This window comes from Manacus vitellinus, unplaced genomic scaffold, assembly GCF_001715985.3.
Source record: "Manacus vitellinus isolate BGI_N305 unplaced genomic scaffold, ASM171598v3 scaffold_16_pilon, whole genome shotgun sequence".
Classification (NCBI taxonomy): domain Eukaryota; kingdom Metazoa; phylum Chordata; class Aves; order Passeriformes; family Pipridae; genus Manacus; species Manacus vitellinus.
This window is the reverse complement of record NW_021939189.1, coordinates 14,544,607-14,563,153: the sequence shown is the minus strand read 5'-3', so window position 1 is coordinate 14,563,153 and position 18,547 is coordinate 14,544,607. Positions and strand designations below refer to the sequence as shown.

General features: G+C 37.8%; 1 protein-coding gene across 1 annotated transcript in view; it reads right to left on the bottom strand.

The window, feature by feature from the left end:
- Positions 1-681: 681 nt before the first annotated feature.
- Positions 682-18,547, bottom strand: part of MINDY2 (MINDY lysine 48 deubiquitinase 2) — a gene marked incomplete at its 5' end in the record, with an annotated part of 30,947 nt that continues 13,081 nt past the window's right edge. The window contains 5 exons of the mRNA XM_029958799.1: positions 682-8,439; positions 9,857-10,030; positions 11,220-11,393; positions 17,619-17,761; positions 18,350-18,452. Coding sequence (XP_029814659.1) covers positions 8,317-8,439; positions 9,857-10,030; positions 11,220-11,393; positions 17,619-17,761; positions 18,350-18,452 — 717 coding nt within the window. The remainder of the gene's footprint in view (positions 8,440-9,856; positions 10,031-11,219; positions 11,394-17,618; positions 17,762-18,349; positions 18,453-18,547) is intronic.

Here is an 18,547-nt window from a genome sequence, read left to right as displayed (position 1 = left end):
GCACAGTCTATAATTAATCCTACGTGAATATTCACAGCTGACAAATACTTAGGTTTAAACAAAAGAAATGCACTGTCTCAGCAAGCACATCACTTACTTTCATATATTTAATACATCTTCTGTAAGAACTGTTGTCCAGTTCTTAGAAGGGAAATGTGAGAAGTTCAATTTACTGAGTTTTGTTGCAGGAGTTTGCAAGAGAAAGTCCAGGCTCACAGTGCATTTTAAAAAGTGCATGGATTTGGCTGCAGGCTGTGCTTCACCAGGTGTGACAACACATGCAAAACCAGGATTTGCTCTAAGATGAGTTTCTAGTGGCTAATGGATCAAATGAGAAATATGGAAGTTTATAATCTTAGAAGGCAAAGCTCTAAAGAGGAACAAAAACAGAACTGGAGATGTGACTTTGTTTCTTCCATTACACATCTAGATGTGCATTCCCACAGTTAAAGCTTAATTAAATGAAAAACGTGTTTGTGTATATGTAGATATCTTACTTAAAATATTAAAGTAAGATGATGGGGGGGAAATAATTGAAAACAAATTGCCAAAAACTGTGAATTTATAAAATACTGGAGAGCACCAGAAGTCTGTCCTTTTCCAGAGTGAGTTTTTGTTGGGTTGTTTGGTGTTTTTTTAGCATATCATCCAACCTTTTATTATTAGTAAAGAACTTAAATATCTAAATGAAATATTTATTTAAGTTTGCTCACTTTATTTACATACAATGAGTTTCAGAAGACTGTTAACCAAAATAAATCTCAGTTGGGTAAAGACCTTGAACTATAGAGAGGCTGATAACGAGAGACATTTCTAAAAGGTAACAGAATTTAACAGCTTTGTGGTACACAAACAAAAAGGGGTATTAAGATACAGAACTGGATTTCTCTGAAAATTATTTGTGTTCAAAATTATTTTAACAATTTACAAGGAAAATGTTGTTTCCTTATAGTTTTTAAAAACACATTAATACAATATAAACAATTAAGGCTTTTAAAATGCAAAACATTCAGTAGTTGAACTTGATGCTATTACAGTGCTGGATAATGTGTAACATGATGAAAAGGATTTTAATCACATACATTGGTACAGATGATGCTGCATGACCAGATTTAATCATGTCATGTACCCCTAAAATACCATCTTTAAAAGTGTAACTTCTCCCCTCTCTTGGTAAATCCACAGTGACTTGCATTAGCTTTATTTTGCATTTCCTTTTCAAACTAGATTTAGAGACCAGGTAAACATTGGGTGACTAACAGGCTCACAACTAAACTAAATTTAACACAGGAATTGCACAATTCTGGTGGCATCTTGAAGACATTACCAGTCTGGAAGTCTTTGGAACGTTCCTAAAATACACTGGGGTTTTGCGTGTGTGGGGTTGTTTTTGAACATTTCATTGTAAAAAGACCCAGTGAAGGCAGTTAAGACAACAAATACTTGACTTAACACTGCAGAACTTGGGGCAGCTTCTGTAGGATTCATTTTTGTGTGTTCCATCAGTGGCTTCTTTAGGAAGTTTACATGTATGTGTAAAAAGTGATAATCAGAAGTTGTACAAATAATAGCTATGTATCTGTTGAGCAGATAAAAGGATAATCAAAAATTATTTAGGAAAACTTTGATAAAACTTCTTTTGCTGAAAGATTTAATATGAAAGATAAACCTAAACTGTCATTTAACATTAAAGCTGTATTGGGTTATTGTGGGGAAACTGCTGCCAGTATTTCTCACTCCCTGACAAATTACTGTAAGGTATTAACATTCTGTGATGTTTTATGTAAGAACTAATACTGAGCAAGTAGTAACAGATATAGAATATAATCCTGTGTGATAGGACAAGTACTTGATACTTCCTGTAGTCTGAAGTACCACTTGTCAAATTTGTGAGGCTTGACCTGCAAACACTGATAATACATTGCAGAAACACAGGGAGAAGACATTGAGTGACACAATCTGTCCACTGCAAGCTGACAGCAACCTGTAGTAACTGGGCTTTCTTTCTTTCTTTTTTTTTTTTTTGGCAAGTACAAACTGTCTCCAAACCAGAATCCTGCTCATTTCATGAATGTTCTGTAATTCCCTGACCAGTTGCACTTCTTAACATAATGTAACAGCACTGGAGATGTCACGAGTTAACATACAGGTAAAGAAACCCTTGCTACAACAGATTTGAAATCCTTGTACCTGTGGTCACTTTTTTAATGGGTTCTCCAAAGTTATTTTTGCTTGCCAGCCCCTAAGGGAAGGCATGTAAGAAATCCAGAAATACAAACACACTGCTGTAACCTGAGTGTATGGAATGCAAACGTGTGATTATTGCAACTATTCATGATAAAAAAAATGCAAAAGCCAAATTATAAGTTGTTTAAAAATCCACAAGCAGGTTCATTGGTTCACTGTATCCATCTTCAGTGTCTTGAAGGCACCACCTACTATACTTTTCCTAACAAAAGAAGGATTTTATTTCCACAGCAATATCTTCTCCTACAGTAACTACAACCCAATTTGGCCAAACCCCCCCCCATACTGTTACTTACTCACAGAATTTTCAAAATTTCAGTGTGAAGGACTTCACTAAAAATTGTAAACAAAACAGTAATTAATATAAACCAGCTCCTTCTGGCTCTGGTTAATCTGCAGTAACAAAACCCCTAAAATTAAGAGACCCATTGATGCCCTGACACCAAAATACTAGAGAGAAAATTGGCTTCTTTTTGTTTTGTTATTTTGCAGTTCCCCAAAACAAGAGATGACCAAACCCAAGGGTGTGCCCGTTACTCAGATGAGTTTAGTTTACTGACAGTGGTGTTCCTTATAATTGCAGTTTTGACCCTTTCCTTGGCATTTCCAGTGAGCCAGAACAAACCAAACATAACATTTCTGACAAAAAAACCCCATTTGTCCCAGCTCTTTTGGAAACACATTTAGGAGAAATCAAAAAATGCTAAACTAAGTGAGGTGAAATTTTCCAAACTGCTTGGCATAATATTAATATTACCTTTGAAAAGCTACAGCTGCAGTTTTAACTCAAAAAGCCTGTGCAAGTTTTACTAATGGCTTTAACAAGAAAGGAGAGCACGAACTTTGAGAGAAACTAAGCATCACATTATTCCATCCAGCTCTGTGATGGAGAACCTCAGTTTATCTGAGCTAAAAGCTTGGGCTCGTGAGACACTGGTGGATCACTCCCCATATTTGTTTCACTTATGCTGGATGGGACCTAAACTGAACTCGGGTCAGCACTAAAGGACAGTTCAAGGGAGCAATTAAAAAAATAATAAAACTTGGCTGAGTTTGTGTCCCTGTCCACCCCCAGATCTATGTACATTTGGCTTAGTGTTTGACTATTTCAAACAATCCCATTTCCTTCACTTTTGGCCCCAACAAACTCCAGGCACACCAGCAGCTCCCTGCTCACAGCTGGGCTGTGAGGGGAGCATTTGCAGTGCCTGAGCTCGTATTTCATCAACAGATCACACTGAGAGCAGCAGCTGCCTTTGTTTTTAGCATATTGTTGCAATACATTATTTGTAAGTGTGCTGTTCATACTAAGCTGGCAAACTTTTCGGTTACTTTGAGTGCTGGAACTTCATGTGAATCATTCCCTACAGATTTCCCAAACCTAGCACTAGTTTGCTGGAAATTTGTGTATGCTGTGCAAAGAGGCAAGCATGGGATCTTGAGTTTCTAATGATAATTAACTAGAGAATTAAAGGTTTTAACCCTGAAAAACAAGGAACTGCCCCTTTCAGCACGTGAAGCTTCTCCATGAACACAAGTAATCCTACAAACCAGAGAAGGAATGATGAAGGCAAGTTCTCTAGAGCCAAGTAAAGAGAGCTCAGAGTGAGAGGAGCTGACACTGGCCAACACTGAACAGTAGGCAACTGACATTTAATAAAAATATTTTGAGTTATCCCAGGGTCAGAACAGCTCATCTTGACTGTAAAGTGTGATAGAGTGAAGAGCAGTGCACACAGTGCCAACCCCCTCGGAAATGAGCGTGCTGGGCATTACCTAGGTGAGAAAATCTGGCCCTGCAAGCTGTGCCACAGCTATTTGTGTCCAAAATAACAGCAAAATTCAGGACAAATCCCTCAACAATCTCAAGAGGTAGCATAGAGATTTTTATGTTCCAGCCTCTCTTTCCTGCTCAGCATTTCCCTGTGGCACTTCCCCATCAAAGCAGGTGACAGCTGAGATTAAATCCATTGCTTTTCTACTGGACAACGATAAGAACAAGCTGTCAACAAGGAGCTACATGGAAGCACTCTGGAGTGAACACCACACAGAGTTCTGTGCACATGATTTTGTGTGAGGAAGTGTCACTCACTCAATGTTCCCACTCAGCACTAACAGTCTATTGCAGTCATGCTCAATACCAGAAGGACCTGAACTCCTCACTACATGAACTGCCGTTGTCAGCCCTTGCACTTGACATTTGCTACCACTGGACTACAGGAACACTTTTCAGTGCTGGATTTTTCTTGTGACCGAGGTCTTGTTGGTCACAGAACAGATGGAAGGAATGTGAGCACTATACTGCAGCCAAACTACAGCTTGTTCATTTTGCTCTTCTCTAATATGCTTTCTAATGAGGATACTGCACCTATTAATGTGCATTTCCTGAGGCACCTGCTGTTTAAGGTTACAACTTTTTTTAAGAAGTCTACTTTTATATAAAATAAAGAAGGTCTTCATTAAGTATGTTGTATTGAAGGATGTAGTTTGTATGGATTCTGTAATAAGCATCCTAATGCCAAGAGCTGATCCAAGCAATGAGCTAACTTTGGGTTACAGAACTAGCAGAGCAGGAAAGAAGAAAGTTCAGTTAAAAGTACGTCAGCTCCACCTTTTACTCGAGTATTTCCTGCTGAGTGCACAAAAAAATGCCATTTCAAGAACTCAAACTGCCTTGTATTACATATTGGAAAAATTTTTTTAAGAGTTTGTGTATACAAGTTTGAAGGAACATGACAATAATGTGAAATACCAGCTGAGTAAGAGACTGCCTGGGCTTCCCTGGGAGCTCCAGTGCCTGGGACCCACCGGGGTCACTCTGACACTCTGAGCACAGCAGTTGTTACATTAATGGACAGCTACAAAACACAGCTTTTGCACTGTGTTTAAGTGAATTTTCAGGAATGCTGATTTCATCCTTGTTACAACCTTCCCTTGGACCTGCTTTGTTGGGTGGCCAATTCCATGAGTGTCACAAGAAAAGTGATGTGTTGGAGCATTTACAAAGTGCCTTAGAACAAACATTTATCGCTACGGCAGTGCTCAGGTTTTTGCTAACTTCAAGAATACTTGTATGTAGCTTTTTTTAATATGTCACAACTATAATGCAACAAACAAAAATTCTGTGATTCTGTTTTCTGTGCTAACTGCTACCTAGTGGAAAACAAGTTCTACTCTACTTTTCTGGACACTTCCATATATATTATGTAGGTATTTGGAGCATGTGCATGCTAAAGTGTATAAACAGATTTAAGGTATAAATCTGTACCCTTTTGCCAGAACATGAGCTTGAAAAAAAAGGCAAATTAAGTAAACAGTCAGAAGTAGATACTGTTTTTCTGGTACTCCATGACTATATTGTGCAATATTGTTTTCCAAGCTCACTGTTATACAAGTAAAAGCAATTCTGTTCAGTTTTGTTGATCCTCAGATACTGTGTGACATTTGGAATGGTTAGTCTCAGCAGGGCATAAATTAAGCTTCCAGCTGTCTTTCATTTTGGATATTAGGAAGCTCATCTGCTTGTAAGTTTTGCTACTAAAATGTTCAACTTGTGCAGAACAATGCCCTAGATTTCAGGAATTCTTTACTCTTTTTCCAAAGCTTCAAGACCTGTAAAGAAAAAAGGATATTAACAGAGGACTGTTTCCATAGCATGCCTGCCATCTTGGATACCCTGAAACCCTTTTCTCCTTTATAGAAAGAGAAATTGAATTATCTGGGAGTCCCAGCTTCGTGATGAGCATTGCATTTAACTCTGTGACCAAATGGCAATAATTCCTGTAACTGCAGTATATTGGGTTTCAGGCACATCTGTCTGAAAGTGGAAATGTTACATGAATTCTTCTAATATGAGCAAGTATCTTAGGCAAAGAGATATATTCCATAACCACAACAGCTAGATTTGTTCCAAAAGGAGTTTAACCTGGCAACACTGTCACTGAAAATAATAACAAACACTTAGCTTGACATATTTATTTTTCAAGGTCAATAAATAAATGTAAATACACAAATTGGGAAAAAATCTTAGTAACAGAATGTTTTTAAACAACATTCTGGCTTTAAAGTCTCTGTTATTGACACTATTGGAATAGTTTCTGAACTGCTTAAAATAGCTAAGTCATTATGTTGGTGATCCTCCATCACATTAATTTGTTTGAAGAAGTTAGGCTGCTGCAAAGGAAAAAAAGACATCAACCTTTGCTTTGACATAGAAAATGGTCTGAACTGCACACATTAAGTATTAAAATTACTTTTCTGGGTGTGACTTTTCTAGAGAAGAGACATTTTAAAATGTACAGTTTGCATTAGAGACCTCCTACTGTTCATTACTTCATCATTATAAAAGGGAAATTGTAACAAAAGTGAAAAAAACCAACAAACAAACAAAAGAGGAAAAGGCATGGAAGAAAAGTGATAAAAATTGGCCCTTTAGTTAGTAAGACATTCTTCCTTTATCTAATTTTCATTCTAGGTAGATGACAGATCTGTGTGATGACTGGTTGCCATCACTGCAGCAAAGTCTGCTCGAAATAATTTTAAAACAGCTTTTTACTGATGGACTTGCATTAGACACCCTCTTCCAACAGACACCCTCCAAACTCCTGAACCAAGGAATGTCACATTCCACCTGGCTGCCTTAGCTTTCCCAGGTTACTGTGTATGAGTGCTAAGGCTGAGAGCCCAGGAGAAGCAGCCTTTTTCAAAAGTATCTACATATTGCTAAATAGAAATTTTTATCAAAAGGTTCAGCAAGAAGGTAATTGTTACTGATTTCATGGAAGTGGAGGAAGATTTGTGGTTCCCTCAAAATTCATCAAGTGTTCGGTTTCTGCATTCTATAAATACTACAAGACACAACATGTTTATTTGGTTCCCATAAATTAGAAAAATCTGGTTTCCAAAAATTCTAAATTAGTGATTTAAAAAACAAAATATTACACCTGACCAGCTTCCAACCCATCTTAGAGAGCAGCTTCACTGCTCTCTCACCCTTCAGAAGTGTGCTTATTTTAAGAATACACGATTTATAAAACAAACAAATAAAGTGTGTTTTTAACTACAGTACACTTGCTTAAATACACAAGTGACACGTTAACATCATGTTAAAGTTCAAGGTACTTCTGGAAAAAAGGCAGATAGTTAGTTATTTTAACTCTGCATTCTTATATAGAATATAAGGATTATTATAGACCTTAGTTTCCTCTCATCATTCATCTATCATATGGAGAGGTCAATAAATAAAAGCTTATCTGGTCCAGTTTACCTACAAGAGAAAAAATAATAAAAGAAAAAGAAGTTACCTATAAAATTACTTGTTTAACCCTGATAACATCTGAGTTGCCATACCCAGTTTGTAATTGCAAGAAAAGCAAACAATATTCATCTTGCTTATTAATAAATGCCCCATTTTTGTATGACAATTTTTGTGTGATGCCTATCAAGTCACATACTCTTGGGGCAAGAAAGCTGGCCAGGAGATGCAGTGAGAGTAGTAACACAGTATAAATCTGGGTTCAGAAAAAGAACATACCAGATCCAGAAGCAAAGAAATCTGGACACACTGAGGAGGCAGTGCCCAGCTGTCACTTGGGCTCTTGTGTCATGAAGACTATACCCAGCCTAAGATATAGCTTCATAGCAGGTAAGTAACACAGAACTCTGTTGTGCTCGTGTACAGACTTCAGGGAAAAGCCTTGCCCCAAATGAATGACCTCCCTTGTTTAGAGTAGAAGAGAAGATAGCTTACTGACTGATGGACAGGTAATGGATGTCACTGGGACACAGGACTTGCCATGATTTGTGTGTTCAGCTACAAGGTGCAGTATTTTTATGACTAACTCAAAGCACAGCCGCGTCCAACTGTGATTTGGAATTCCCTCGTGGGCAGCTCGCACTCTGACTTTGAAGGAAGTCTGATTGTAACAAAGTCACCCATCCTCTTGGAACAGGAACAAAATCCATGGGGTAATCAGGCACAGGCGGCGTGTAACAGGTTTGTCTTCCTTTGTACTCCTTGTTTTTGCTTCTGAGGACATGCACTTGGCTCCAGAGTGACTCCCTGTTCTGTTACAAGAGAACACAGCTGTTCTTCTCTTTTTCCTTCTCCTTCTCCCGAGGCTCTTTCCGTTTGCGTTCGTTACTCCCGGATTGTCTCGCGCTGGCTGGAGAGGCAGCACCTTGCACCTGCTGCTGTGGGGAAAAATAAAACTGTGAATACACACATTATTGTAGGTGCAGCCTGAAGTGTTACTGTGTGTCCAAGTTCACAGACAGAAGTTTAAATGTTAGGCAAACCAGCAGAATTCAGGTAAGGGCTTTTTGTATAAATACTCCAGAACCTCCACATAAAAACCGCTGATTTCTAAAAAATTAAGTCAGCTGGAAATACATTTCAAGGCTTGTGTGTCCCTTCTGTTGTGTCCACATATGTAGATGTTGTTTCAATAATAAAATATAGCTTCAAGCATTTTCTGGCACTTCTGTGTTACTGTACTGGAATTTTTTCCCGATTTCCTTTATAAGAACATAATCCACGTTTCAAAATTTACAGAGTCAAAGTGTTGGTTTTGACAGTGAGATATGGCAAAACAGCAGCTTTTTGTGACTAGGAACTCATTAACAACTTGGCAAGGGGGTTGGTATACAAAGGCAACATAAGTTTTGTTAATTCACCATCTATTCCAACTGTTCATAGCTGCAAATGAGCAGCAACCTGTTAAGCAGGTTCTTCAGTTCTTTCTACCTTTTTTCAGCCAGCAGTGGTGAATCTGTGTCTTAGAAGCAGCTACTCGTGGTTCTATTAAAGCAACAAGCAGTGGAAATAACACAACTTTTAACTGTCAAACTTCTTGTTTCATGCTTATCAAACATCAGATAATGGTTCTGAATTGCTCCAGGCTGAAGATTCAGCCTTCATACACATAATTTCTTACATATTTGTAAATATAAGCAGTTCTAAAAGTCTTCAGTTGTTAATAACTCCCTGAATCCAGAACATCAACTTAAACATTGCCTCTTGCAGAGAAGATTCAGTTAAATTGCATTTTTGTAGATACATGTGCATGAATCCCATTTTCAAAGCCTTTTGAAATCAGCTGCTTATGGTGGGTATGGGACAGAAAGGTGTACTGGGAGAAACTGTTAACTGCCCAATTTGAAATGATTGAATACATTCACATGATATCATAGACAGAATCACCTAAAAATGTACAGCAACAAACTTCTGCAAGACAAAGCTTCAACTGCTATCAACAAATTCTTATTTGAATGCTCTTTTGCAAGTAATGTAAAATACCAGCTGACACCACCTTTGTAACCTTACATATGAACTCATCCCATCATTCCAATTTGAATGAAACGAATGAAACCCCAGTTTAGAAGGTCAGGCCAGCTTTAAAGTACTGAAGTGTCAGCAGCTGCTACATCTCCAGGCACACTGCAACAACCAGCACATTCCTAAAGACTCCTGTATTCCCCTTGGCATTTGCTGTACAGGATGTAAACAGTCTCACCAGGCTGAAACATGGACACACACAGGTTGTGTCTGTGCAATTAAGGTAATACTCTCTAAAATTCATGATCATATCCTGTAATGCTGCTTTCTTACCTGGACCTGAGCAGCTGCTTGTTCTTGCTCCTGATAGTACTGAGAAGCTCTCCTGTCCTCCTCTTCCTGGAGCTTCTTGGCTAGCTCTAGGTCACTGATTCCTTCTGGGATCTGTTCCCAGTTAATCTCTTGACTTTGCTGCTCTTGTTGTAGAGACAATGCCATCAGATAATCCTAAACAGGAAACTTGGTTATTAATGCTCTTTCACACAGAAAAGAGTCAAGTCACATCAAGTGAAATTTTCAGCATGTGCTGCTACACAGCACCATCCCTCTTCTGCCAGCCTTATCTTCAAATGGAAAACAGGAATTTGTTTCAGAACCTGTCCATAACCTCAACTGCAGAACAGCTGCTTTAGTATCTCCTCTCACAGTGCCTACATCCCATCACAGAAAACACAAAAGCTAATTAAAAAACTGTGCTTTCAGGTTTATATTCCATTACCTGAACAGCAGCAGAAGACAGTGTCAGCTCATACCAGTTCTAGGAAGAACATTCTGAAGCTGTCACTTTGTAATTTTCTCTAATTAACACTCTGATTATGCTTGATGGAGTATCTGTCCCCACTCCACTGAACAATGCTGGGAATACATTAGGAACACCAACTCCTCAGCAGATGAGAAAATCAAGTGTAGTTTTGCATATAACCAAACAGCAACTCAAAATATTACCAGCCCTGTTCTCTCTCCCAGATTTTTATTCTGCAAGAGAGATGCAGTGCTTGAATTTATTAATAAGCATCTTATTAATATTCCCCCCAGTATTTAAAAAACATTAATGCTGATAATTATAAACTTATGCTTGTTCAGAATGTAAGAATTCCAAGGATCTTGGTCTTGCCATGCACTTGTACATTAACTGGTACAACTCAGCCCCACCTTGGACACAACTTCTGTCAGGTCTGGATCTCATGAAGAGTAACAAACACCCACCACGACACACAGTCTGCTGAGGGTTTTGTCCTACATTCAGCCAGTGGGCAACAGAAGGCAAAGTTCAGTTATGACAATATTAATGAGCTGAAATATGTTTGTTGTGGGGGACAAGTTCCACAGCCTGGTTCTGTTCCCATATACCAGGCAGATGTGACACTTCCAAGTTTTTTGCACAAGTGGATTCCAAGAGATTAAAATAATTTTCCAAACTACTCAGTTGGTCTCACTTTTCCTCCCTCAAAAGCATATTAATACTTTCAAGTAGCACTTTGGAGAACCCCAACTTTATTATCTAAAGGATTTTTTTATAGTCCCATACCTGCATGAGTACCCACCTGTGTAATTATACACACATATGACTAAAAATAAGTACTAAATGTTCTATATAGCCACAAGCAAACAGAAAAATACAACAGCAAGGCAGTACCTGATCTATTTGATCCTGCTGCCCTCTGTAGACTGTCTCAGGGTCTGATGGAGGCCGTAGGTGGAATTCAGAGTCACAGAAATTCCCGTCCCCATCCACGTTGTGTAAGCTTTCCCAGACAACCTTCTCTTCTGTAAGAAAGCCCTGGTCTGTCACCAGCAGGTAAAGCTGACCCTGTGCAGAACAACAAAGAAAATGTGTAAAACTAAAAAAAAAAAAATTACCTTTTACAATCTAAGTAGCAGAAATGATCAGGTAACACAAATGTTGCATCCCAATAAAACGTTCATTGAGAGTTTTGAGCAAGTTTAAAAATTAACTGATTAAGCTTACAGCATTAAACCATCAGATATTAGTATGCACTGCTAAATTAACAGCCACACAATTTCTGTATTCCATCTTCTAATTTCTCCTTCTTAATGAAAGTTCATATTGACTAAAAAATAATATAAATATGAATATATATAAGAACGAATATATTGATACATATCAAGCCATATACCTTTATAGCTCCTTGGAAACACACCTGGCAATGAAAACTTTCAGTCCCAGGACAAATCACATTAAATTCCAAGGGTATCCAAGGCTAAGACAGGGAGACAAAGGTGATCTTTCCACAGAATCCAAGAGGCATTACCTCAAAATGACCACGTCTCAGACTTCATGGGTTAGAATGGCTTTTGATAGAATTTGAGGTCTATTTCAATTGAAAAATGTAAATTTAAGATTCCTGCTATGACTTGTCACCAAAAACTGCTTTTGTTGTCATTTTAACATTTTTACAGTTCCATAAGGCCAAATTTTTTTGATTTCCAACTCTGAAATGATAAACTGGGCTGGTCTGGGAGTGAAGGAGACAATGCAAACAAGTTCAGATGCCAAGGCACAGGAAGGATGAAATGCAAGCTTAGGTTGAAGGAATGGGACAAGAGCTGAAATCAAGGGGAAATTACCAAAGCAGGCCTCAGGTAAAAGGAGATGGTGTTGTATGTCTGAAGGATAGCAAAGCAGCACAAAAAAATTCCCTCTTTAAATTTCTATTTACATCAATCCATTTAATTTTATCCTACCCTTTTTATACTGTTTTGGAAAATATACTTCAAATCAAGAATGTCATCACTGACCATATAGCACATTAAGGCTGAGGTTTCCATTAGTATTACTGAATGTACCAGATCAAGATATTTAAATGCAAAACTTGTTGCAGTGGTTTAGCTGTAAAAACCAAAGCAGTTTATTGTGACATCCACAAAAACTTACTATTTGTATTACAGCAGCACACAAAAGATCACTGGGCTAAAGATGTACCACAGCAAGAGGCAGATCCTGTCCTAATGATTTCACAGATTTAACAGGCCAGAAATGGAAACATCATCCATATTCAACACATATAGGATGAGCTCACTGATTTCTCTTAAGCCATTAAACAACTGCCTAAAAGAGATGCTGAAATTACCATCAGATCTCTCCAATGCCACCATGTTCACAGCCATCCCTCCTGCCACTGGGAGGTCATAACATAAAAAATAATATTTGAAGACTCACGTGCAGCAGTTATTCTAATATTACCTAATATCATAAGATGCACTTGTACAAAGAGCCAAATAGAGCAGATAAATAACCCCAAACAAAACCAAACACAGACAACACTACTACATGTTCAAGCCTTGGAATGGAAGTTACCCTTACAGAATAAATACAATTGTCAGCAACAAGTCTGACCACATAACATGATCTAAGGAATCATCTTTCCCTTGAAAACCTGCTTAAAAACTGAATGTGACTCCTGATGCTTAAAAATTACCCAAGAAAATAAAAGGAAGTAATTTCAGAACATTTCTAGTTTGCACAGAATACCTATTTCACAACATCTCATATATAAGATGACTTTAAAAAGTTGTAACAGAAAATATAATAAAATCCCAGAATGTTTAAGGTAAGTGTATTTGAACCTTTTAAATTTTATTTTGACCAATATATCAATTCAAACAAAACCTACAAAAGGGGGGTGTGTCTGTGAGGTTTTCCTCTATTATGCCACCTATTTTTAATTACTTTGTAAACAGCCCATAAGCTGTGTAGTTTAGTACTAATACTGAAATAGGAAAATGTTACTGCTTTCACAATCTCCAAACTATTACAAAATGAGTTTTTCTACACACAAATATTAAGGTGTATCATTGCCTTGATGGGATTAGAATCTAGTATCTGTCATCCAAAGACAGTTTAAAGCTAACAACTGTTTGACATAGAGAACTGTTTCAATCAAATAAAATTCATATTCTTCCTTTGCTTTTAAGGCTTCCTCAGTTGAACTGTACCTGAGCACTGATTGAAAAAATGTCACATTTAAATAGTAAATTTAATACAGCTCCCTAATGAAAGGCAATAAGCTGCATTACTACCCCCAACACTTGCACACCACCACTCTATTTCCAACATCACTTGCATGGTTTAAAATGTGCTGCTTCCCTTGAACAAAACCCAGCAAACCAACAAACACAGGCTCCCCAGTCCTTGGCAAGAGACAGAGTTCCTGTTCAGTTATTGGAATGAAAGAACAATGGGAAAGCACAGGTCAGAGATCCAAAGTCATCTCTCCCTTGTTTTTTATCAAGTGCTCTGATCTCTACTTCGTCTCAGTATAATTTAAATTAATTTCTCAGGATACCAAACAGGATCCTCACAATATTGTAATATTCATGTAACTTTTCACAATAATTGGACAACTTTCATACACAAAGGAAGAGGAGTCAGCTCTTTTTCTCTAAGGTATATTGTAGCTACTCATCTCTACAGACATCAGTCTTCCAGGAACTTCCATGGTTTTATTCCTTCTAGTTGCAACAAGAAAACAGAGGCCATGTTACAGGCTGGTTTTGCAGGCACACTGTTCATGCCATGCACGTTCTCTTCCCAAAGGCTCCCAGGCTACTCCACTGGCACAGCCAAATTCCACTGAGGGGATCTTGTGATTCGAGAGAAACCTTTTATCATATGACCTTCACGCTGCCTCTAAATTTGAGCTGCACTAAATAAAGACCTGCCTGGTGCCAGGAACCAACCACCCTTTCCCCAGCACTTGCCAGATCATGGGATCAGACAGGCTGCTGGGAGACAGGGATACACCACCTACACCCGCAGCATTCCCAGCTCCAGCAGTCGCACACCACACCTGTGCCCTACCAAAGCTCCTCACTCCAGCTCCACTCAGGGCAACACACGAGAAGAAAAAGGGAAAGAGGGCACACAGTGCCAGAATCAGGGAGAATTACTGAGTGTAAAAACACTTATTTACACTGAACTAAAAACCTTTAAAAAACATAAAGAACAGAACATGTTTACTACTTAACAGATCATTGTTCTGATTCTACATCTGCCTTCTAGCCCGAGTTAAAGCTAAAACAGGATGATCAGCACACTAAGGTCATGCAATGAAGGTAAACAATGTACACAGATATGTTTTTCAAATACACCTTGCCAGGAACAGTACCGTATTTGACAAAATGCTTCTACCTTCATAAAATCTTAACTGACCGTTTCTAAACTATTACCAGCTTATCTTTTAGATTTATTTTTAAATGTGTGGTTTTTTAATAAATACCCAGTCTCATGGGCTAATTAGAATAATAATTGCTAATTATTCAAAGTGTATTTCTAAAACTACATGAATTTTATTACACGGACATAATTTATTAAATGTATAATTCCCTTTTCATTAACTCGGTAACTGCTTTGTTTATACATTTCCATATATTGGTTTGGAGGGAGAAGAGGGAAAAGCAGTATTAGAGAAAGACAAAATAATGACATAGTTCTTGTCCTAAAAGTTCTACATTTCATTTTCTCTGATATAGGTTGTGTCTTCATTTTTCCTAACTGAGGGACTTCTGGACTTCTCCATAATCCAGCTACTGCTGACTAGTGCTCAAACTCCATCTGCAGAATGAACATTAAACACAGTAATTGGAAAGAATAAAGCAGTTGGAAAACCTCAACTCTGTGGCAACAATGCATTATTTGGCACTCACATGAGTATGCTGGAGCTCCACAATTTCTGGAGAGCTGATCTTGGCTAAAAGCCCAAGTCAAGAGGGCTTCTGACTTTCTTGATGTGAAAGACCACCTAGTCACAGCTACTGCAAACAGCTGGGCAGGTCAGAAGCAGCCAGAAGAGTTACTGCTGGCCTTTAAATATAAACTAAAAATTATTTTGTCTTCATTAAAAGAGTTTCTTGATATCTCAAATTCTGTAATGTACCACTCACCAGAAATCCAAAGCAAAATGAACACTGTTTAAAAGCAACAACCTCAGGAACTAAAAGTCTGAAGATAACACAGAAATTAAATACTAGCTGCAAGTGAGGTCACCATATTGACCACAAAAAACAAGAATAATGGCCTATATTTCAAAACTTAGCATTTCAGAATTCTAAGACTTCTCAAAAAAGACAAGATTAAAATCCTTGTGACTTAGCAGCAGTAAACCTTAAATACACAAACAAATAATACTGTTCTTCAAATATTTTAACTCAGTATTTCTTAGGATTTGGATTTAGTTCTTATAGGTAAAATTCAGACACAGATTTTTACTCACTGCTTTAACCTGTTCTATATTATTGATATTAACTCATTGAAGTGTTGCATTTTATTTCTTAAAGGAAAAAGGACCTCAACTGAGAAGTACGTGCTTACAACTATGAAGCTGATAAAGCACAGACAAACACACCAGGTTTGGGCCTTTAATCTAAATACTGAGCTGCAGAAGACTACAAACAGTCTACATCTTACAAAAACAGTCTCTATTTATAATCCACAAGGTCAAAGTGATACTCACTGACTGTACTTAATATAAGTATTTTACAAGTTTTAATAATAGCACAAAAAGGCATGATTTCCTTAAATATTTTACCTGGAATATCCTTTAGATGAAGTAAAGGGGGTATCCTGCACCTCTGGGTACCATTTGTATCCAGAAAGTACAGCTGTACTTTGATTTAGTATTTTCCTTTTTAAAACCAAACAGCTTTGAGGTTGGGGTTGTTCCCCCTGCCCTCATCCCCCATCATAAAAGCAAGCATAAAAGAATGCACAGGCTTGATTCACAAGCTACTACCAGTTACTGCAAGAACTAAATTTAGAAGACTAGAGAGAACCAAAACTATACTTAAAATTGTGACTTAAATGAGCTGCCTCAGGAAGTATGATGTTTGACCATAAACAGACACATTTCACAGCTTTTTGGTTTTTAAATGGAGGAAGGGAGGAGAAAGCTCCTTTTACCTGCCTTACTGCTTTAGGAGAGTGGCACTGTACAAAGATTTAAAACAGATCTCAGATGTGTTGTAAGAAGGAATCAGAAGACCAGATTTGTTACCTGCTTGTAGAGTTAATAATTATTTATCAGGGCTATTCAGACCTTTAACTCAGCTTGTAAGGAGTTATTCAAAATGCCAAAGATAAGCATTGACAGTCAAGATCAACAGAGGGAGAAAAAAGGACTAGTAGTGACAAATGAACAAGTGCCATTCACATGAGATACATGACATTACACATAACAGATGGCAAAACCAGTGGGCCCTTTACCTTTTTGCACGTCACACACCCCTCTTTTTTCACAAATACAAGCATACATGAAATTAAATTCTTATTTAATAACATAATCAAAATATAATTTCAAGAATTCTATACAAAGGTAAAAATTCATATACTATGATCTTAGTAAAGGCAAAGTTGTTTTAGAACAAAGATGCTCAGTAGATAACTGTAAACTTGCCAAGGCAGTGGCATCCATTCCATGGAAGAAGGAGTTCCTGAAGCACTAACCAAGTTGACACCTACTTTTTGTATCTGAGAATACTCCTTTCACAATTCCCACCATTTTACTTCTCCAGATTCAGATTAAAAAATAATCTCTTCCCTAACAAAGGGAACAGATATTGTAGCTCATCTCAACTTCTCCAAACATCTGGTATTTTGAACACCATGATGGAGCTATTCATCTACTGGCCCAAATGTAAAGCAAAGTTTTAGATCCTCAGAAACAAGAAATTCAGTAAATTAACCTTATCATTGCCAATCACAAACTGCAAGTAAATTTAAGCCATGTAAGAAGTGTATGTCATTACACATAAGCACAAAGAGTTAACACAGGCAGCAAACTGAACATAAAGGGAAGAGCTACAAGAAGATTTAAAGCAATAATGGATCCTGATATCTAAAACACTGTAATCAATAATTCATAAGTAACGTTTGCCACAGGCCTTACATTCACCGTAAGCCATATTTACATGTAACAAACTGGAATTTATCTCTACCTCAGGACAGGGGAAAAAATCAAGATTTGCTTTGAAACAAGAACACAAAACACAACAGTAAAGACAAGAATGTTGAATATACCTTGTATTTGGTCATGGTGCTAAAATGGTTGTTCCTGAAGAACACACAAAGCTCTCCCTCCTGGACAGCTGAAGTCAACTCACACAGTCCATGGTATGTCAATTGTGTAGCTGTGTTATTTAGGAATTGCTCAGCAACAAACCCTACAAAAGCAATACACAATGTTATGTGTCTGTTCCACACTTGCTAATATAAAAGCTGGTTACAACAGTAGTATTTTTCCTATCTCCCCCTCCTACTAAGATGCCCACATATTGCCACAAATCTAAGGGAACATGTTCAGGGAGGAGAAAACAGTTGAAAGTTCTAAAACCACAGCATTGTAGAGAACCCTCTCATGTTCAGAAGTGCTGTATCCACTTCTAATACTACTGATTTTTTTCCTTGTTGTCACATACTATATAATTCATATTCTAACCATAGGAGATAATGCAGAGCTGAGCTGTAACCTGAATGCTGCCCATAAAGCCTTTTCATAAAGGGAAGTTCTCTCACGCTTTTGAAAAAGTACACTGAATAGATCAAGGGAATGCAGCTGATTCCTGCTTCAGAAATTGCATCAGAGAAGTTTAGAGGACAAGCACAGTGCTGTCTGCCAGCCCAGGGAAAGAAGCTCAGCAGGCAGAATGCAGCTCTTCACACTTGGATCTCTACATAACAAGATCCACATGAAAAATATGTAACTTGGATTTGTTAGGCTACTTTAATAAAGCATAAAAAATGTTACCCACCTTCACTAACCAGTTCACTGTTGTCTGACTGTTTACAAGAAATTATCTTCTCCACCAGCTGATTGTAACTGCAGTTGCCAACTGCTTTTACTATGTCAGCAACCTGGAGCAGGAAGGAACAGCACACAGAACAGAGAACTTACCTCTGTGAAGGACAGAGTACAACTGCAAGCCTATGGCAATTACTCATAAGAAAAT